We start from the raw sequence: 23,283 nt of genomic DNA on the forward strand, positions 1-23,283 counted from the left end.
CAAAGAAACCCTTCCAAGGTTTTCTTTTCATTTGTAACTTTAATTAGCAGATAATGCACATGTTTATGGGATACAATGTGATGTTTTCCTGCATGGTTATCATGTAGAATGATTAGATTTTTTTTTTTAAATAATGGAAGCATATTTGCTTTTTGTTTTATAAGATGCGCAAAGAAACTGGCAGACAGGTAGTAGCAAAAACAAACAAAACAATGAAGAGAAAGCTTCTTCTTCTTCTTAGAGGAGTCCACATTTAAAAACACAGTCTCCTAAATCTCTCAAGTAACCAGCATCATGCATGCTGGCAAAATGTACAGAGGCAATCTTCACTAGCACATAAAGTAGGCTGATGGCCGAGTGTTTGAAAGAGGTTAGGGTTTCATCCGAAGAACAGCTGCACCCTACTGCGCTTGTAGTCAGATACACCAAACACCAGACACCAACTAGCCAAGCACACCTTGGAAGTGGTCCCGAGTGCAGTGATAGCAAGAGCCTTGGATGACACAAGGCACATTGGCAACCCAGGCTTCTGCACATCCGGCCTTAAAGTTATTGACTTAGCTTTCTTTTTAGTCGGTCAGTGACTAAGACTAAAGCACAAGAGCTTTGCCTGGATGTTTCAGCTCATTAAGCAATAAAGTTTTAAAACACGGGGAAATAGCAAAAGAGGAGAGAGGAGCATGTGAAAGCATGAGTAGTCTTATGTTGCAGAATGTTTCCCAAGAAACATTGAGAATTAGACCATGTAAGTAACATCTTGCTGAGTGTGGTGGTGAACACTTGTTAATCCCAACACTGAGGAAGTTGAGGCAGGAGGATCTGTCCAGCCTGGGCTATGTATCCAGAGACACCGTCTCAAAGCACTAGTGCCAAAAAAAAAAAAAGCACAATTATATGTTCATTAAGGCTTCAAAATACTTCCATAGTTTCTGTCATTTTTCACTTGCAAAGACAGCTCACAAGCAGAGCAGTATGGGTCACCAGCAAGTCTTCCCCAGGTTTTTCTTCTTACACCGTCTATGTGCTCTGCTCTTGCTTATATTTCCAAGGCTCTTTGTTCGTGCCTCTCATGTGGCACTTAGCACATTCTAACTCAGAGGACAAGTTATTTTGGGACTCAAATCATCTGCCTCACAAGACAGAGAATTCCAGGAGCCAAGATGGAGTTTTCTTCTACCAGAGCACCTGACACAATGCCTAGCAAATGGCAAGGGCCTGGTTCCTTCCCACTGCTGCTTCATCTCACACCTGCTCAAGGACAGCCTGGGTTACATATCCAGAGCCTCTGGCTTAAGGTACTAGTGCCCAAACTGAATCATGTGTATCTCCACCTCCTGCTAGATCGAGAGACTAGACTTGAGAATAGACTCCGTAGCTTCCCCAGTGGCCTCAGAGCCTGTCTGCTACCTAGTACATTAATAAGTGTTCCTACAACTCCAGAAATGTTTAGCAAGTTAATTAAATATGCTTAGCAGAACACTCCTGTTCATCTATGTCTGCTACACCCCTCATTTATCCACTTCAAAACATGGCTAATAATCATACGTGTAAACACGTGTTTATATGAACTCAGGGAATGATAACAGAAATCACATTTACACTCCAGGCATTTTCATCACTGCTCTCCCTGTAAAAAAAGAAGTGGACAGGGTTTGAAATATTTTTTAGGGAGAGAAGCTGCAAGAGGAAGGAGAAAAAGCAATAAGGTAAAGAAGGCAAGTTCAGAAAGATTGGTAGGTGAAGAATTCTACCTGTCCATTTTGAGGGCTCTGAACCCTCTGTGTTACCTGCCTGACTGGGGCACAAGAAAGATGAAACCAAAAAAAGAAAGAAAGAGAAAAATAAAGCAAGAAAAGAAAAGAAAAGAAAAAGAAGAACTAAATGGAAAGGGGGCCTCTTAAACTTGGTCTTAACCTTAATAGTAAGGAAAAAAGACTTGAGGTTTACTTAACTTGTTGTTAGTCAAAGGGGGCCTTCAGATTTCTCCCTTGGGTGACCTAAACTGTAATCTGTCTCTATAGCCTTCTGTTAATACTTCTTACATTTGTAAGGAAACTATAGTAACTAGAGAGGCTCGATTTACTTCTTCTAATCTCTTGGGTAAAGAAATGAAAAAGACAACAAGAAATTGCTGTCCAACTGGAATTCTGCATGGCATAGGGAGAATCAATTGGAATAAATCAATTGAAGAAAACAATCTTTTTTTTTTTTTAAGGGGCCTGCATCTTTAATCACCATAATCCCTTTGGTAAATTGCCTTTTCTGGTGGCATTGCATACCTAATTACAGCGTACTCATTTTTATTTCCCCCTTACACATTGCTAGCTGTTTGTGTAGTTGTGGGTTTTCAAGCTGAGCAACAAACTAAGTACGAGTATTAAACACTCTTCCCAATGTCACCACTTTTGGAATTAAATCAAAGGTCACTAGACACACACACACACACACACACACATACATTAACACTTCTGAGGGAGACCCATTTTCTACCTTGGTAGTGATTTAAATTCTCAACATCTTAAAGTTGTAAAGATAAAAGAGATACTGTATGTGGTTCCAACCAGTAGCCATGGGGGTAGTTTACATAGTAGGATTTGATCCACCAAACAATTTATTTAGCCTAGAGACATGCTGGTGTGCTTAATGAAAGCACTCTATTGTCTAGCCACACTCAGTAATAGATGACTACGACTCCCAGTTTATCTTCTACAACAATTTTGCACAGCCAGATTTTTCACATCTTGAAATTGCCATTTTTAAATGAATGGTTGCAGGGGTATTTTTGTTTGCTTGTTTGTTTGTTTGTTTGTTTGTTTTGGTTCTTTGAGAGGGATGAAGGCCTTACTATGTTGCCCAGGCTACACTCAAAGTCACAACCTTCATTCATGTCTGAATGTGCCAAGTAGTTAAGATTACAGGCATACACCATTATGTCTGACTCCAGATATTTTTTAAATATCTCTTGCACTGTGGTAATCTTATTAGAAGGTGATTTTCATCACAAATGCTTAAAATTGAAATGTTCCCTTGATATCATGCTCTACATTATCTTCTTCAGAAAAAAATAAAAAAGCATTACCCTCCTCAAAAGTCCTTTCTCCAACCAGTCAATACTGTCTTCTTCTCTGTTGTCCTGCAGCTTGACCATATTTGGCTGTCAATACTACATGCTAAGATGAAATAGATCCCATGGGCATACATCACGTGCCAAAGGCATATATCGAAGGATATTCCCTGAAGCAGTTTTTATATATAAGCCTTGGGAAATGGCTCATTATTATGCTCACTGTATGGAATTCCTTGCAAGGGTTCAAAAGAATGAGGTCATTCTACAAATATTAACACATAGACTTGTAAGATGTTAGAATCTGAGTCCATATATGCATACAAAACACATTCACCAGTAATCATCACTGGGAAGTTGTCAGAGGAAAGGATGAGATGAGAAGCATGTGTGTGCACGTGCATTTTGGTGTTTTGACTACATATATGTTGGTATTGTTTGAACCCTTAATTTCAAGGATGTATTTATGGAAATCCCATGTGGAGATTTTGTGAAAAAATAAGAGGCAAAGAAATTGTCTCAATGGGTAAAACACTCCGTGTACAATCGTGAGGATCTGTGTCTCCAGAACCCACATAAAGCCAGCCTACGTAGTCTGTGTCTGTAAACCCAGTGTTCCTCCAAAGTGATGGGAGGTAGAGACAGGAGAGTCCCAGGAAACGCCCGGGCCAGCCATCATGCTATGTACAGTGGCAAAACAATAGAAAGTAAAAACTGATTTCAAAATTGTTATTTGACTACCATCTATGTACCATAGCAAGTATGGGCCTGCCCTCCCACATATGAACATATATGCATTTATATACACAAACATGTGCATTAATCACACACATAGCAAAATTAAAATAAAAAAAATGAAGAGCTAAAAATACAATTACCCAATGACCCAGCTATAGCCTTTCTAGACATATACACTAAAACATATAGATATATAGCCTACCACAGATATTCACACATACATGTTTACTGCTGCTGTGTTCACAACAGCAAAGAAAGAGAACCAGCCTAGATGCTCAAAAAGAGATGAATGGGTAAAAATGTAGTACATACATATGATGTTATTTTATTCAGTCATCGAGAAGAATGAAATTATGAAAACTTTAGGAAGATGGAAAAAACATTAAATTAAGTGAGGTAACTCAGGCTCAGAAAGATGAGTATTTCATTTTCTCTCTAATACATGGACCCTAGCTTATAACTTTAGTTTGTGTGAATTTTGTGAGAATGAGTGTGGATGCGGGTCGTAATACTAGAAAGAGGGCCAGGAGAAGGGAAAAGGGGGTGGGTTTAAAGAAGGAAACTTGAGAGGTTAATAGAATCATGTAACATGAAAACAGAAAACTGGAGAAGGAAGGTACAAATAGAAAGGGAGTGCAGAAAATGAAGAGAGTGTCAAGGATCAATGAATCAAAATAAAGTATGCATGAAGATATCATAGAGAAACCTGTTAATTTGTCTCCTAATTTTTTTTTAGAAAAGTGTTTTTATAGAATTAGAAGTGAAACTATTTGTAGGAATACAGTAGACTAATGAAGTGAGGAGGGTCAGGAAAGGGGAAGGAGTAGGATGTGGGGGACAAAATCAAAGCACATTAGATACTTGCATAAGAAATGCCTTATGCAATCCAGCATAAGAAAACAATATGTATTCATGGGCTAATGCTGCAGCTTAATTGATAGAGTGCTTGACTAACATTAACAAAGGCCTGGGTTCCATCTGCAGTAAATATAGGAAGAGTAGTAAGAGGTGGAGGTAGGAGAATCAGGAGCTCAAGGTTGGGGTTGAAGATATGGCTGAATAGTTAAGAGCACTTGCTGCTCTGGCAGAGGACCCAGGTTTAATTCCCAGCACCCACAAGGTGACTCATAATCTGTAATTCCAGTCTCAGGAAACCTAATGATCTCTTCTAACCTCTGAGGGCACCAGGAACTGTGGACATACAGGCAGACAAAACACCGACATACCTAAAGTGCAATAAAAATGTTAGAGGTCAAGATCATTCTCAAGGCTACACAAATAATTGATAATTCAAAACCAGTGTGGGCAACATAAAGTGCTGTGGAGAGAGAGAGAGAAAGAGAGATAAAGACAGACAGAGACAGAAAGAGAGACAGAGATACACAGAGTTTACATGTTGAGTAATTAGGTAGGTAACAAATGAAAGGACTCCAGTGGTTTGGCGATAGATAAAATGATAGACTGCTACAACAGCTCAGTAGCAAATAACTGAAAGGAAAGTATTCTCTATGTATCAAGAGTACAAACACTTAGAGGATGTAGTGATTAATTCATTGTGGAATATGAAAAGGGAGACTGATAGGTTTCTGGCCTGGGCTACTTGGTGATGACCAAAGACATTCACTGAAAGGGAAGGCAGGGGAAGGAGGAAGAGAGCAGTCAAGGGATGGACAATGTCTCCTTCCACTTCCAAGTCAGTGCTGCCTAACAGACATCCATCTGGGAACAACCAGTGAACTTAAAAATCTCGAGAAAGATGTCTGCGCTGAACCCAGATGTGGGAATTGTCTTTTACAGATAAAAAACAATGAGCATATCCAGGAAGATGTGTAACATGAGAACAGTTAGGAGTGGAGGAATAGAAGATACAATATCCATCTTTAAAAACAGAGCAGAGGAGAAAAAGTCCTGTAGAGGGATCTAAGAACGATCAGGGAGGTTGGAGAGGAACAAGGCAGATGCTGTGTCAGGAAAGAGAGGCCATGCCAAGTTTCAGAACAGGCAGAGGATGACGGTATTGAATGCTGCAAAGGGCTCAAGATGAAAAATTCAAGAGAATCCATTGAAGTATTAACTGTAACTGGTATGAGGGATTTACTTGGCAGATGAAGGTGTTCTACCATTGCCCTCTGACGACAGTTGCACACTTCAATAAACCCACTGAAAGCCCACTGAACATTTGAAATTTACTCGAAATGGATGAAGTTTGTGGAATGAAATTTTTACCTTAAAATTGTTGATAATATAAACCAGAGAAAAAGAGAACACATTGAACTTTAGATTGAGAAAACTCATATTTCCAGGGGGCATTTTCTAGAATGATCTCTTCTTAATTAGTGTGGGGAAAGCACCATGGAAGAAAGTCATAGGAGCATATGAGGTTTCTGGTACCATATTCTGATCACCTTCCATTACATTATCCATATCAAGTTTATGTGTTTGATTTGCTTTTCCCAAGCCATGAATATTACCACCCTATTTTGGGTAGTTACTGATTGACTGCTGTGTCTATTTTTATTTCTTTTCACCATATATTTCCAGAATTTTAGAGTGGCAGGCTACAAAGCCCCAATTTTTAGCTGGTTTATTTGTTGGAGACTTTTTCTTTTGATTGTAATTACATAATTTTGCTCCTTTTCTGTCTTCTCTCCAAGCTCTCACATACACCCCTTCTTGCCCTCTTTCAAATTCATGGCCTCCTTTTCTTTCTATGTTTTGATGTGCTTTAACATGGATTCTTTATTGGCCCTGAAATAACTGAGGTTATCCCTCAAATGACTGTCACTCATTTTCTGGTACTTGTAGCAAGGTGCTTTGCCCTCAGCCATTTTCCTCAATTTTAATTAACAAATCACAAAATGTATTTGTCTGGCTGACAGACACTTTGATGTGTTCTATAGTTAGGTAAAAAAACAAAACAAAAAAATGGAAAACGTCGCTCCCTTTTTGCTTATTAAGAACCCAGACTGCCAATGGTCATATTTACTTAGTGTTCATTTCTTGCCATCTGCATCTTCTTCTAATTTGGATGGACTAACTTCCTGCTGTTTTTTTAAAATACTCCTCCTCAATGAGCTGTCACTCTTTATAGTACAATTTCCTTTTGTCCCCTTCACATCTTTAGAGCTGGGGGTCCAGGCCAGTTGGTACCCTTTTGACCTTTCCCAGCCTCACTTTGCACTCACCTACTTTGTTCTAATACCCACAGAGCTATCTGTGTGCAGATCATCTGGCTTTTTCTCATCAGTTTGCCTCCTTTCCATCAGTTCCTTCCAGCTTAGAGGTCCTTCCTAAGCATGATCCTCAAATGACTTTTCTCCAGGTAATGCCTCTTCTTTAATTCCTGTGTTCTAAGGGATGGGTACCCTTGCACAGCTGAGTTGAACACAGTGTCTACACATTGTTGGGAATAAAACGTTGTTCTTGTGGAGGATTCAAAGTAAACAAGTCTTGAGTAGATTGTTCCATCATCTTTTGCACAGGAGTGCCTCCATACTATTACCCACATTGTACATTTCACATTACTTGATACGTATTTTCATTACTTTTGATATTTGACTAGGCAAACTGACAGCTCACAGGATTCTTTCTCCCTGCCTTAAGCAAATCACCATTTACTCCCCTAAAACTGTGTCTTGGCTGATAACTCTTTAGCAGACCTAACATTCTTCTCTCTAAGCTAGTCACTGATTCCAAAAGATACTAGTCACTTTCTTTGAGAGAGATTGTTCTCTGAGCATTGTTTGTGTCCTTGGGAAGTATGCAAAGGTCACTTTAACCTGTTTACCTTCAGCCTTCTTAATGTTGTGAGGCCTTTCAAGAAATGAATGAGATTCTAGAATCTCAGTGCTGGAAGCAGCTACTTCCCCCTTAATTCCCCCATTCTACTCCATGTGTGAATTCCTTTGCCAACATCATACCTAATGGCTGCCCACACTCTTGTGGACCACCTCCAGAGATCTGATTACCTAAGGCAAACTTATAAACCTTTCAGATTGTTCCAATTGTCAGAAAGCTCTCTGTTCCTTTTTATCCCAGTTTTCAGATTACCATCATGATTAGAAAGTTCTTAATCACTTTTACATCCAAATTATTTCTCTCTTAGGAGAAAGGTGAGATCATAAACCAGCAGTAACTGAAATGGAATGAGAGTAGGGCAAGAAGAATCTAATCCAAAAAGACAAGGGTGTGAGGGCAGGTGATTTGGGTGGAGCAGTGTCACAGAAGTAGGTCTTTGGAGCTAGAGAGGCAAAAGACAGAAACTGAGATAAGAAGCAGAAGTCATACTGGGGATTAAACGTAGGACAATGGAAATACTGGTGGAAGATCAAGGAAATATTGGACCACCTTCCAGAAGAAACAACCTGTCTTAGACATTTACATCAAGTGAAGAAGAACAAAAACAGCATATTTGTTATTCAGATCCCCCCAAAAATAGAATGTAGCTCAGTAGTAGAACTCTAACATAGCCTTCTTAAGTTCCTGGGTTCAATCCTCAGTACTCCAAGGGAAGGGGAGACAAAAGGTAACTTCAGTTTCTCTAAAAAGCCATACCTGGGTGTGCTAGTTCACACCTGTAGCCCCAGCAGTCAAGAGAATGAGGCAGGTGAAGCAAAGCAAGTTCAAAGATGGCCCTAAGCTGAAGAGTGAGATTCTGTCTCAAAAACAAAAAGAAAAAAAATTAAAAATCAAAATCTTTCCAATGATTCCAACCCTGCCTTTGCCCAAGGATGTGTAAAAAGAACACTGTAGAGACAGGGGAGGGATGTTTGGTAGAGATAGCTATGATTAGACCAGAGAGTAAAAAATAACTAGATATGGGAAAGTTGTTTAGAGAGCAATGGAAAGAGAAAAATAAGTAAATTGAGAAATTGGAAGAGGGGTGGTGAAAACACAACTTCTGGGTTAAGGTATTTGTACCCATTCTTGTGCCAGCATGCAATTGTATTTTACTGGAACTCATCCCATGGACCTCTGCAATGAGAAAGGGTACTGGCAAGTGATAGTGATACTGCAGGGACTGAAGTCCTGTGGCTTTGTATGATCACAGCTAAGCAGCAGACTTCATTAGCAGGGCTGTACTTTGATGTTCCAGAGCCATGCTTTGAGACTTCAATCACCACAGCCCCTACACTTGGGAATCAATGAGGTGTGGCCCAGGGGGTAGATCATCAGGCAGGGACAGAGGCCAAAGGTATAAGGACACAGTCTTCAAGGTTACAAATGAGAAATGACTGGAACCTATTCACTAGAAAACCCGTTTCCTGCTCTGCGTGTCACACACAATGCTGGCATGTGTCAGCTGCTCACATAGTAAGGCATCAAGTAATCTTTATGGATTCCATCCACACTGAGCACAGTGAACTGATGCTATGGCTCATGCAACCTGGCTACTGCTTAGTAGTGTCTAGGAATCTAAGAGCCAATGCTTTCAGTATTGCCATTTATTTCCCGGGGCTTCTTGCCATTGGCTCTGCATTTGTATTGTCTTCAGCGTGGGTCAATGGTGACTCTTTCCCTTGAGCAAATCAGACTCATCAGTCCCTGAAGGATAGGCATCTTGCAAGTAGATTGTTCCTTAACTGCATGCTGTCAATAGGCTAGGAATAGGTGTCCATTTGGGCATTTGTTTATCCAAGTAACAAGCATGTGTCTAAGTTCTATATTAATCAAATCCTGTGTGGGTGCTATGCACAAAATAAAAATCATTTCTAACTTCACCAGAGTCAGCCCGGTTGAGAAGGAGACCCTGGAAATGACTAATTCTAGTATGACGCAAACGGCAGTTTGTGCTATAATAGAAGTCCAATTCAATTACTACAGAGAAGCTATTGATTTGGCCCAAGGCAAGAAGAGTAGGCTTCCTGGAAAATGTGTTATGTGTATATTAAAACTTGGGAGATATAATTGTGAGGAGAAGAGATGGAATGTGGGAAAAAGAAAAGATGAAGAGCTGGGGAGAGAGAACAGACAGACATCATCCTAATCTAAGGAAACAATTTGAAAAAAAAAATTCAAGTCCTTGGCATTTTCAACATTACTGGGACAACAGTATATAATGCCTGGGAAAAAAATATATGGGTAGTTTTACAGTTAGAAAGCAAGGAAACCGGAGCCAGAGAAACTGCTAAGGACTTAGGCTTCTCTCCCATATGCAGTAGTGCGCCATCAAAGAATTGTGAGGCAGGGAGAAATGTGTTCCCACATGTGTTTTAGGAATAGAATGCTGTCTTATTTCTAGCTGTCACAAAATAGAACATTCCTTCCTGGACCAAAAGCAAAAAAAAAAAAAAAAAAAAAAAAGGAAGCAGGGCATTGGAGAGAGATCTTACATAACAGAGGCATTAAGGACTAGGTCAAGGGCTTGCACTAAGGCAGAGGAGAAAACACCCAACACCCAGACAGAGTGAGAAGATGCCCCTGTGATAGTGAGAATGAGAACCTTCTGACAGTCCAGATCCTCAGGTGGGATCGGAAGGGAATGGAGCCAGGATGACAATGTGTGCATTTCAAGTAAACTGAGAGCAAAATAGTTTTGGTTCCCCAGATCCTATTGATGAGGAGGGAGGAATTTTACAATTGGAGAACATTGAATGAACAACACTCAGACGGAACTACTTAGGGAAGGCTGTAAGCTTTCATTTACGAGGACACCTGCCTGCTGTTGATTTCCAGCCTGATGCTTCCACGACCAGCTCTGAGTGCCTTTAGAGATTTGTGGTTTGCTCCCTTGGCTGGCATGCAGGTCACTTTTCTTGATGTTGGGCACTGCCAGGGCACGGTAACCATTTTGATCCTTGGGTACTTCCTTCCAAACCCTACTACACAGATTCTCCACTGGATCCAACAAAAGGGGGAGGGGAAGCTTAGCAGGTTTTCCCATCAGAATAAATCCCTCATGTATTTGATGAAATCATTCATCTACTTACAGTCTCCATACAGGTATCTATACTAGACATCTCATAAAAATAAAGCCATATACTCATGCATATAATTTTTATCTTTTCTTTTTTTAACTATTGGGTGAGGTGTGCACTTGACTATAGGCGCCATGGCGGTCATAGGGATCAAATCCCCACAGAGCTTGAGTTACAAGTGGTTGTGAACCACCCGATATCAGTGCTGGGAACTGAACTCCAGTCTTCTGGAAGAGCAGTATGAGTTCTTCCTCACTGAGCCATCTCTTTAGCTTTATTTTGTTACACATTATGTATGTATAGACAGGCAGGCACACACATCCACATGAAATAAAAATAAATAAAAACCTTGTTCTCTTCTGATACAGTGCTAATAATAATGACAACGATGATAATAGGGACAGTAAATCTAAAGACCTTCCCTTCTTCCCCCCCCATCTCTTGCTTCCATCACTTCCTTGAGAATAAGGTAATTTCATTTGTGGAAGGAAAAGCTTTGATGCGCTGATTCGTCTGGAGCTTTAGGCAGCCTCAGAGGAATGCCTGCAGACAAAAGTGTAGTAACACCACTCCTGAGGAAGTTGGTGACAGTGCTTCTGAGTGTGTGGGGGATGGCTAGCGCACACTCTTACTCTCCAAATTTCTAGGATGGAGTTAGTCTTTCTGGAGGAATAAGAATGTGATAGAATTTATAATAAAACCATTTGCTGTTTTCTAAAAAGATTAAGCGATTTCTTGATTGAGTCTTAACTGCAAAATAATAATAATAATAATAATAATAATAAAGCAATGCTGGTGTTTCAAATTCCTGAAACAATTTTATATGAGAAACCTAAACCTCCTGAGCCATAGTTGAAGTCCAGTGGCAGTCGCTCCTGACAAGGAAGTCAGAGAAGAGACGTATTGAGTCACCTTCAGAATTTGAGAGTCGGAAGGCTGAGTATGGTAGGAGGTGGCACGGGTTGCCTAAAGTGCTTTTAAGACCTTTCCACTCCATGTGCATCAAAGAGTGCCGTCAAACCTCTTCCTCTGGGGATATGGAACTTAATTTGAAGGACAAGCTCAATCAGAAATGTTCTATGAAGTTTTCCTTGAGTTTGCAGTGTGCTCTTACTCCATCATACGACTTTACCTGTTTTTTTTATATTCTTTTAGACTTATTCATGTCGTGTGTGTGTGTGTGTGTGTGTGTGTGTGTGTGTGTGTGTGTGTGCATGTATGCGCCTGCCTCTGCGTATGTAGGTGCACAATCTACATGCAAAAGTCCAAAGAGTTGTCAAGAGGGCATCAGAGTCATCCTGGAACTAGAGTTAGAGAGCGTTGTAAGTGACCATGTAGGTGCTGGGAACCAAACCCAGGTCCTCTGCAAAAGCAACAAGTGCTCTTAATGACTGAGCCATCTTTCCAGCCCTAGCTTTGAATACTTTAACAAAGCAGTGTACTTTTCCTCTGCTACATCTCTGGGAAGTATGCCATGGCTTCTATGCACAGTGCTGTGTAATCTGAAAATATTGTACCCCAGCTTGAAGAGAAGGCCTATCATGAGAGGAGTGATGCCTACCAAATGGGGACAATAGACTATATCTCTCAACACCGTATTGTTTGTAACTGAAGATGTTTGCAGGCTGAAATTAGCAATAAAAAAAAAGTTGAGATTTCATTGCCTAACCCTGCTCCAGGAGGGTCATGAGATCATTGCCAGGTTTTAGAGGCAGTTATCAAGCAGTCAAAATAGACAGCTTACTTGTTTGTCAATAACACGCACTATGAAATGTGCCTATTCTCCAAGGAGTACCATTAGAATTAAAAACCAAAGGCCTGAAGTATGCCTGTTCACCCACATCTAAAGAAGAAAATCCAGGCCTCTAGAGAGCCTGGCTTCATTTGCAGAGCCTCTTGCTTCTGCTTTCAAGTCCAAGTACTCATTTCACTCCTGAAAGTTCATAAAGGAGGTGGAGTTACTGAGGCAGGAAGGGGGCTTTTGTTGTGGTTCAGAAGACAAGGAAACCAAGATCTGTTTGGGAATCAGAAACCAATGGCAGAACCCCAGGATGCCCATGTGAATAGGCAGAAAAATGAGCAGTGTTACAATGAGTGCTGTTTCCTTGGAGATTGCCCCCAGTTTTATCCTCTGGGGTATGCCAGGCAATGTCCTGAGGTTTCGCATACTCAAGTCTTAACTGTACACAGCAAATGGAAAACAGGGATGGATGACAATGTTGTTCTGTTGCTATATTAGGGCCAGATTGAAGCCATCTGGTGGAACAGGCTTGGCAAGGAAGAAACCACCATGCTTGGCTTAACAGTAGCATCCTCTTCCCTGCCATCTTTATTTTTAAGACAGGGTCTTCAGCCAAGGATGACCTTGAACTTCTGATCTTCCTGCTTCTACTTCCCAAGTACTGAGTCTCCAGGCATTGGTCACCACACCCAGTTTACACGGTACTAGAGACTGAACCCAAGGCCTTGTCCATTTGAGGCCAGCATTTTAACAAATGAGCCTCATCCTTAGTCTCCCTCCCCTGCCACTCTGAGGGCAACTAGAACTGCCCGTACTGTCAGTGTAAGAGAAGTTCCTATAGCGACATCTTGATGCCTATCTCCTCAGAGGATGAGCATTTGCTTGTTGTTATATACTCAAGCCCTCAGAGGCTTTGAAAGGGCCCCGGGACTGATCTCATGGCTGCCACATCCTCCTCCTTCACTGCCTGTGCAGGCTTGCTCAAGGAACCCTCCCTCAGATCCGGCAACTTCTCCGAAGTGTTGTGAGCAGTGAGCCTTATTGGGGATTGTGATACCATGGGTGAAAAACAAAACCAGAACGGTGCATCATGCATTTGTTTATTTGCCAGGGACTATCATCCAATATTAGGAAGCTCAAGGGGCAAGGGAAGTGTGAGTACAAGAGAAATAGCCCGAGGGAAACAACTGTCTGACCCTGCTTCTATGGGGAGGCCCTGTTGGAAGAGGCCACCTTGGCTGTTGTGAGTAGAGGAATGATTATAGCCTGCAGCAGACTATGCCCCTTTTCCACATCCCAAGAGTCTTGAAACCAGAAAAAAAATAAATAAAAATAAAACTGGAAGGAAGTGTAGGGGTCATCAGTTCAGCACCGTGATTTGACATATGGGGTAACTGAAGCTCCAAGAAGGAAATGGCTTGTCAGAGGTTATGCAGGAAGGCTGTGACCAGGCCAGGCCTCGAATCTAGAGTTCCAGACCCCCGGGGGATAGTAAATCCTCCTTGGGGATTCCATGAAGAGGTTTTTAATACCCAAGAATGAAGGACTTTCAGAGCTTCTCTCTGGTGCAGAAAAGTTTTCCAACACCAACAACAGGCAGCCCCTAATGACTGACTGTTATTGTAAATGGATCATCTAATCTACAACACAAGGGCCATGAAGGCAAACGGAGAATCAGGGCTGAGTATGTAATTAGTACAGATAGTTGTGTCTGCCCCCTGGGTATAGTTAAACTGATTACAAATAGAAACAGATTCTTAGATGTAGCTTGAGGAAAAAAAAATCTCATTGCTGGCCCAGAAGGTTCTCACAGAAGAACCACTCCAAGAGAGAAGCAATATGTCCCCTTTAAAACATACGCCTAACATGATGAAAATATAGGCTGGAGAATCACTGAAAAATATGAGTGATTTCAAATAAAACAGTTTGTGGTGTTTTCCATAATACATCTGGTTTATAGCAAAACCGAATTGTTTCATTTGGTATAGATTTAGCTCTTTGTAGATTTTTTTTTTTTTTAATATGTGCTACTCACTGATCCCAAGCTCCTGTTCCCACAGGCTTCTTGTTTCTTCAGGACAAGATATCGGACTCTGTCTGGCTTAGGGCTGTGCTTCACACTGATACCAGAGTCCTTCTAAGCACTGAGATCAGATTGTATAGGTCCTTACTGAGAAACTGTCAGACAGCCCCTCCCGCTGCCTTCACAATAGTTTTAGCGTTCTTAACCACATGTTTGGGCCCAAATTTGTCCTTCTTGTCTCACCTTTCACCAGTACCACCTCTGATCACAGATGTGATTCGTGTGTGCACCCATCACTCATACACACGCAAGCAGAGAGTGTGCGTTCTACCCCTCACACCATAGAGGCTCCTCGCTCTTACTGAAAAGCCACTGCTACAATCTCAGTTCTTAATGATTTTTCTCAAAGTGATCTGCCTAGAAAAAACACTTCAATGGCCCGATGTAGCCATTACCATGCTTCCTGATGTAGATAGCCAAGTTAGCTTAAGAAATCATCCCTGGGCTGGAGAGATGGCTCAGTGGTTAAGGGCGCCGACTGCTCTTCCATAATGGACCAAGGCTCGATTCCCAACACCCACATGACAGCTCACAACTGTCTGTAATGGATATGACACCTTTACCCTAATGCACATAAAAAATAAAAATTAAATAAATTATTTTAAAAAAGAAATCATCCCTGATACTTCCATTTGGGAAGCATCCTTACCTTGGCAATTTGCCAATGCCTTTGGATGAGCCCTCTCTGTGTTCTGAGGAATATCTACTTTATCTATTGGTGTAGTGCCCTTGCCACATTGTGGAATTCCTTGAAGGGGTAGCTAAATTTTCCCTCAGTCTTCTGCTTCCTCCTTGGGACACCATACATAGGCTAGCATTGTTTGTTAAATGATACTGGATTCTATTTCCTCCACCCAGGAATATCCTTATTTATTTTTGACCAAGATACATTTTCTCCCTATCTCCCATAATACTCTCTTATTGTTCTCAGAAACCCCTTTCAGCTCTAATCCTCAAGATGGTGCCACTGGCCTAGAGTGTTGCTTTGCTGGGCATCCTGGCAGTCTACTCTTCAGGCATGGAACTGAGGGATTGAGTAATAGACTTATCTTATTACTGAATGGATAGCCTCATGACATCTCTAGTTATAATTTAGATAAGGATGTTCCTAGAGGCCATTTGATGGCCTAGATTTGTGTCTGGTGTCTAGTGGCCTTGGTCATCATTACTCATTTCTTGGGAAACAGAACTGATAATTTCTACCTCAGATCCCTAAATGAAGAACTCCTTGCACTATTCTATGAAGTTTAATGAGGTTTCTCAGTCAAGTATGTGGTCAACTTGATGTGGTAACAATGCCTTTTGGTCATGTTTGGAATTTCCCTTTTGCTATGTATATTCAATAATTGAGGGGCTTTTAAAAAAATTGGAAACTATTTCTTCTTAGTTCTGTGGCATATTTGATATACAGAATTTTTCAAGAAGCAATATGTTGGGTCTGAAAAGATGCCTCAGCAGTTAAGAGCTCTTGTTCTTGCAGAGCACTTGGATTCATTTCCTAGCACCCACACAGTGGTTCACAACCATCTGCAACACCAGTTCAGGGAGATCAATGGCCTCTTCTGACCTCCATAGCACCGAGCATTCATGTGGTACACATGCATACATACAGACAAAACACTCACACCTTAAATTTTAAAAAGAATACATCTAATAAAAAAACTTTTTAAAATTAAAAAAAAGAAACAGCATGGCTTCATAAGAGGTGTATGGTCAGACCCTGGATTCAGATAGTACAGCTACTGGTTACCAGTTGTGGACCAAAATCATTACCCTGAACTTGAGCTTCCTTTCTCATAAAATGGGAATTCCAATTCATACTTCAAAAGGTGGTGGGAAAGGTTAAAGTAAATGAGATAAATGTCACTTTGTCTCAGATACTAATTTACTTAGAGGTCATTATCATTTCTTTTTTTTAATTAATTTTTCATTATCATTTATAAGCATAATGTTCAAGGAAGATGAGTTCAGTCCCTAGAACCCACATGGAAGAAAAGAAGCTATGCCTAAGATTTGCTTTCTGACTTCCTCCTATGCATCTACACTCACACATGACATACACACTAAATAAATAATATGTAAATAAATAAAACTTGCATTTAAAAGGATTAAAAACTCCTGGATTGAACAGAAGTGTTCCACCTGCTGTAGCAGCTACAGTCATCAAGACTGTTTAGTGTTAGTGGATTATTGACGAGCAAAGCTAATGGAGCGGCAGTGAAGTGGGAACATTAATAGATATGGTTTCATCTTGATGTTGGGCAAGAGTATCATCCAGAAAAGGAATGTAAAAGCAATGCTGAGAGCCCTCTCATTCGGGTCAATCCTAAAAATACCCCTCTTCGCTTAAGTGGAAAAGCTGCCGTGGGACCCAAGGCTTGGCTTTCAACAGATCAGCCATATGTGCTCTCTGCTTTAGTGAAATCTGATCACCACCTAAGCCTGTGCTATCCTTGCCAACTGACAGCTGACCCTGGCCGTCTTGTGCTCCCCACATAGTTCACCTTTCAGAGAAAGAGGTCTGATCTCCAAGTAGAGTGTTGCTCTTTGTTCTTTCCCCCTTTTCTTTTGTCTATCTGTATGTACTGAGGGGGATCTGGATTACAGCCTGCTAAATTACTTTTCCTGAGTAACAGAGTTCCCTGTAAAACAAGATTTGAATTACTATCAGCACTCGGGCAAAAGAAACTCGCTTCAATTTTAGAGGAGTAAAACAGAATCAGATTTATACATATTAAAAACGAGGTTATCACCTCATTGGGACACAATGACAGAGAATTTTAATAAATTTCAAGATCAAAACTATTTAGTTTGGGTTAATATAAGCAGATGATATAATATAATACATATTGTTAAATTGATAAGAAAAATATCAATACCCATCACAAAAAAGACAGATAATATAGAACTGTTATCCACTGAGAAATATAATTAGTAAGCCAAAGCACAGAAAATCTTCATCTATACTGGTGAGCAAATGTATGCAAATTAAAGACACGTTGAGGTAAGACGTCTTGTTTCTTCAAGTGAGACACATTAAAAATGCTTCTCCCATCATCCCTGGTAGCATTATAGATTGCAATATCTTTTTTGCAAAGTGGGGGTCACAGGCTATGAAATCAGACTCTCTAGCTTTGATGTCCTTGGTTTTGCTTCCTGTAGTAACCAATGCCAGCTTCAGAGCTGCCCTGGTCTTGGACCCTGTTCTGCATTTACTCAGGACAAGATGAGTCCCCACACTTGCTTCCTGGGACTTACTGAGTATTTCCACAGCCTGTAATAGGAGCTCTTCCTTCCTCTTCTTGCCTTCATTCAGTAGAATCCCAGTCATTTCCTCTGAGCCTGTTGGTATGCCTCTCAGCCCCGCAGGGGGATCTTTCTGGACCCCTAACTATGGGAGACTTGGCTGGTTAGTGAGTGGCTCACATCACCTTCACAAGATACTGAAATAGAAACATTAGCCAATGAGTCAAGAAAAAAACAAGGGAGTGGATTGGATCTGGAGTTGCAAATTTGCAAAAACAAAACAAAAACCCTAACCCCTGGACTGTTGACCTTGAATTTCACAGTGAAACCTCAATCTGCTTAGAGTTGCCTTACAGGGGACCTTTGTATCAGACCAAATCAAAGGCATCTTGTTTCTTTCCAGAACTATGTACGTTTCATGCATAACAGGCAAAAAATGGCAGACTTGTACCCATTAGCCTCGCCTTAGCCTTAATTCCCTTGGAATCAAATTACATCCTATGCTTTCAGGCATGTCCAGCTAGAAGCCTCATACACCTGAAGATAGCTAGGAATGTACCCAACACAAATTCATCAATTTACTTAAGACATTGGGAGAATATGGGGTAGCATTTTCTGGAGGGGGATAATTTGATTGACTAATTCTCAAATGTAAACTTAGTAGGTGACAGTGCTGTATCACAGTGTCAAAAGGTTGGACATGCTTAATCAGTAGATGTGCCTTTTTGCTTTTATGAGAGAGGAAACTGTATATAAGAGGAAATATTTGAGGAAAAATAAAACATCTTTCAACAGAAAATTACCCTGTCCTTCAACACTAACTCAACAAATTACCTGTGATAAGATTATCAGTCTGCTGTATGGGGCTAAGGAAAAGTACACTATATATTCACCAGTCTCCCTCCTTCCCTTCCCCAACATGTAAGGACAGATAAGTTCACCCACATAGCATATGTTGTAAGTACTGATGAAAATGACCTTCAATTCAAGGGTACAGGTCCTCCTGGGAGATGTTGCAAAGGGCCTACAACCCCCCCCCGCCCCGCTGTGTTGATGGAGCCAAAGCAGAAAGGGGAAGGTTTACTGACTCACTCCCCATTGCAAAAGAGCGCTTCTGGTCATCCTCTTCCACTCTGTACCTTCCAAAGACACCCTCTCCTTCCCATCTCTGGAAACGCTCCCTTCCCAAACACAAGAAAAATACAAGAAGGGGCTGTAAGCTGTTAATGGTGTAGACCTTATGGGGCATATAACCCTGCAGCTCAAATCCTTCTTCTCTTTTCACAGAACTGTCATATGATGTGGATGTGGACGAGGCTCCAGGGAACAAGCAACATGTGAATGAGAAGGACAACGAGATCACCACCTCTCACAGCGTGGGGAACATGCCATCCCCCCTGAAAATCCTGATCAGTGTGGCCATCTATGTGGCATGCTTCTTTTTCCTGGGGCACTGACTCGCCAGTACCCCAGTGCCTGTGCTGCCCTGCAGCACCCTGTGGTCCTCCTACATAAAGGAAGCCACCTTCTTCCTTTTTTTTTTCCTATTTTTTTTCCTATGCCTCCTCCCGCCATTAAGTAGGAGACTAACCACGTGTTATGTTTTCGAAAATCAAATGGCATCCTTACGAGGAAGGTAAATTTTAGTGGTAGGATAGTTTTTTGTTTTTTGTTTTTTTGAAAAGAAAAAAAAAAAACCTTCAAGTTGTGCCAAATTATTTTCTTACATTTGACTGCTATAACATGGTTGTCATGTTTCCCTCTTTTCTCTTTTTCTGCATGGATTTCTTTGAAAAAAAAATAATAAACATTCAAATAAAATGGCATTGAGTTTTTTGTTTGTTTTTTTTAATAAACTGTCATATACTTTCTCCCTTCATCCAAAATGTTTCCCTCTTACCTGGCTTTCTATTCAGTATAATCATATTAGGATCCAAAAAGTCCTTGCAACCACTATTTTACCTACACCTTCTGAGTAAGTACCAATGCTGGCCTCAAGTCCTGATTAAACATCTCACTCTCAAGATACATTGCCCAGTCTCCACAGAGTAACCTTAGGTAGGACTGTCCTGCCTATGAGACCAAAGGTGGCTCAAAGAGTTCTGCCATGGCCCCTCTTTTCAAATTTCCTCCTTGAACTGAAGAGATACCCCCATTGCTAACTTGCTAGCCTTAAAAGCATGAGGACGTGTGTTCAATCCTCAGAACCCACGTGAAGAGAGAGCAAGGTGTGGTGGCATCTACTTGTCATCCCAGATCCCTGGAAGCAGAGACAGGAAGAACCCTGGGTTTGCTAGCCAGCCAGCCTAACCAACTCAATGAACTCCAGCCCAGTGAGAGGTATTGTCTCAAAAAGCTAGGTAGAAAGCATTTGAGGAACCTAAAGTTAACCTCCAGCCTTCACATGCACCAGCACACATACAGACATACGCAGACACACAGATTTCAAATAAAAGTGTTACTGTGTAGGTTATTTAGAAGCCATCAAATTAATATTCTCCTTTTTTGCTAAGCTAGAGGGTTGGACCCAAGCAGCACACACAAAGAATTCTCTCAGTGCTCTTCCGCTGTCTTAGGCTTGCTCTCCTGTTATGTCTCCCTTGAAACACTGCAGCATGACAGGGCTAACAGATGCCCTGGGTCAGGTTGTAAAAGTTGCCATCAGCAAGCTCATGATTTACCAGAAGCCTCTCTCACCCTCAGCCTCAGTTGGCTTTTTCAACAGGCACTTACTTAACCCTTGATTTCTGTGACCCTATTGAGTGGTGAGAAATGAGACACTAAGACAGAGTGGCAAGTGTCACAGCCTTCAATTCCTACACGTATGAAGCTGAAGGGCCAGCACCAAGACTAATTCTAACATTGTCCTTTTATGAACTATAGGCCCAGTTTTAGGACTTCACTCCATATTTGTGTACATATAATATCATCTCAAGCACTTATGTTACTTAAATTATCTTCCTGCTGTCAAGGAACTCAAAGGAATAACCTATTTGACTTTTTAAAATCATGTATGTAATGCTCTGCATGTGTCCTTCCTATCAGGTAATGTCAATAAAGAGAGCCAGGGTGAGGTGCAGGGAGAGGATGGTCAGTCTTCTTTGATTCTAGGAACCAGTCCTCTGCCAAAGCTCCAGCTTCAGTACCATAGTAGGAGGTAACTGCAGGGGAAGCAGAAGGTGCAATTTATCACAGCTTAGCATCCCATCCAACTCCTCGCTCCTGCTGTCACCAACACCCTTCTGTTGACCCCTTGACGGGCTTAACTTTCCAATATCCACTGGTCCTCTTCCCTAGCATAAGTTCCTACAAACACGAATTGGAAATTCGAGGCTTAGCTTTTTCTAAAAAAAAAAAGTTTTGTCTTTGTTTTGTTGTTTTTAGTTTTGTTTCCCGACATGCGTGATTCATAGTGGTTGGTGAGATGCAAGAATCAAGAAGCTATCTTTGGTTTGAAAATAGTTTGAAAATGCAGCCATTCTTGTTTCTGAATTTGAATGAGGTTTGTTAAGAACCTTTGCTCTTGGGTTTATTAAAACCAAACACTGGGAACGGTCATTCCTTAGATTTACAGTCTGATTTGCTAGCAACACCAGGTCAGAAGAAAGGCTTAAACCTTGTGACCATCGAAAAACTGTCCCTTTCATTATGCAAAAAGTTTTACTTAGTCTGGCAAAATAGAAGGAGGGGGATGAGGAGGAGGAAGAGGAGTAAATTAGTGGCTATGAAACCATGTTATGCTTCTGCAAGCAAAAGATCGTGGTTTTAATATCTCCACTCTGAGAGTCAGACAAAGGAAATTGTCCATCTCAGCAACAAGGCACTATGAACGTGAATTATCTCAGGTATTTTCCTATAATCACGGAAAGTTAAGTGAAACACCCATTGATGTCCACTGTTAATTAGGGAGGAGGAGGCTGAAGATGAACTCATCACCTTCCACATACTATGTGTTTTACCAGTGAGCACAACCCTCAGCCCCTACTGTTGAACATCTGATTTTCAGTCAGGCACTTTCCCCTTTTTCTCTGTAGATGTGCATTTACACATTTGAGATCATATTAACATACAACTTATTACGTGGAGTCGAAATCCCTCTTCCTGTTATGTCAACCTATGGATCTGGCTCTTCCATTAGAACAACAACATGAAATTAAGGATAATATGATGACTTTTCACAATTATCCTCCAGCAATAATTTTAAATTTGTTGTCCCTCTTTTTTTATTTATTTATTTTTGTGTGTGTGTGTGTGTTGTCCCTCTTTTTGCTTCTTTGCTTTTCTAAGAATGTCTTATAAAACCCATAAGTACCTGTTTCCTTTTCCATGCTGAAATGGGTCAGTAGCTGGACTGCTGGGCCCATTGCTGTACCTTGTGGTGCAGGTTCAGATGGAGCAGAGTGGAAGAGTGGCCATGATGCTTCCACAGATGCTTCCTTAGCAACCATGTACTTTGATTTTTTTAAAACAGGATCTCTTTTAGGCTAGCTTAAAACTCATTATGTAGTTAATAGAGGATGACTTTAAACTTATAATTCTTCTGCCCCCTGCCCCCCCACCCCAGAGTTCTGGGATTACAGGCATCTGACACCTATTTTGTGTGGTACAAGGCCTACTGGGCAAGTAGTCTACCATCTGAGCTATGGCCCTAAAACATCACACCACACCAGACAAATTATCTTGTGACCAACCAAACTACCAGGATAGCTTTGTAGAAATGGCTACCAACTAAGTCTTTCCATTTCATATTTGTATGTTTTGTGGTCATTTTTGTTTGTTTCCTTGCTTGCTTGTGTTGTTTTTTTTTTCTTTTTTCTTTTGAGAGAGAGAGAATTTGTCTCCCTGGGTAACCTTATTGAGCATGTATAGACAAGGGTAAACTTGAACTCACAGAGAGCCACCTGCCTCTGCCCCCCTAGAGCTTCAAGGAAGTGTACATCACCATACCAGCCAGACGCACAAGTGGTTTCCAACAACAAAAGTCTAAATATTTTATTTTGTCTACCTGATATACCAGACAGTATCCCTGCTCCCCCCCACACCTGTATATGTGTGTGTGTGTTTGTGTGTGTAATTAGTAGGGGAGACGGTGGTTAGCGGTAGTAGAGAAGTTCTTTCCTTGCCAAGGCCTCAGCATGTTTTAGAAGTCTTCTTTTAGAAGCCCTGCTGAGCTGGTTTATGTGCCATACAAGCAAATCAGCCTTCTTTCATGAAGCTCACACCTTGCTTGGAGCCAACAGTGATATTATTCAGCTTGATCAGACACCTCATTCACTAGCTTTGCTGCCAAGTGGCTTTTAGCTGTTTCCAAAAAAAATCAAATTGCCTTCAAGAAACAACTCCTCCCCCACCCACCAGAAGATTCAAAGAATGTGCTGTGGATTAAGAAAGTTTTTTGTTTTTTAGTTTTTTTTTTTCCTTAAAGAAAAGTTTCAAAAAAAAAATTTTGAGGATACTTTCCCTGGCACAGTCATTCCCTTCCAAGGGGGCTGCT

The 23,283-nt window shown here is 41.0% G+C and overlaps 1 protein-coding gene across 1 annotated transcript in view; it reads left to right on the top strand.

Annotated features, from left to right (window-relative positions):
* Gpc3 (glypican 3) overlaps positions 1-19,615 on the top strand; it is a 363,266-nt gene extending 343,651 nt beyond the window's left edge. Inside the window, exon 8 of the mRNA XM_060374526.1 lies at positions 19,077-19,615. Coding sequence (XP_060230509.1) covers positions 19,077-19,246 — 170 coding nt within the window. The 3' untranslated portion in view covers positions 19,247-19,615. The remainder of the gene's footprint in view (positions 1-19,076) is intronic.
* Positions 19,616-23,283: the final 3,668 nt, after the last annotated feature.

The sequence above is a fragment of the Meriones unguiculatus genome, chromosome X (genome assembly GCF_030254825.1).
Source record: "Meriones unguiculatus strain TT.TT164.6M chromosome X, Bangor_MerUng_6.1, whole genome shotgun sequence".
Lineage (NCBI taxonomy): Eukaryota > Metazoa > Chordata > Mammalia > Rodentia > Muridae > Meriones > Meriones unguiculatus.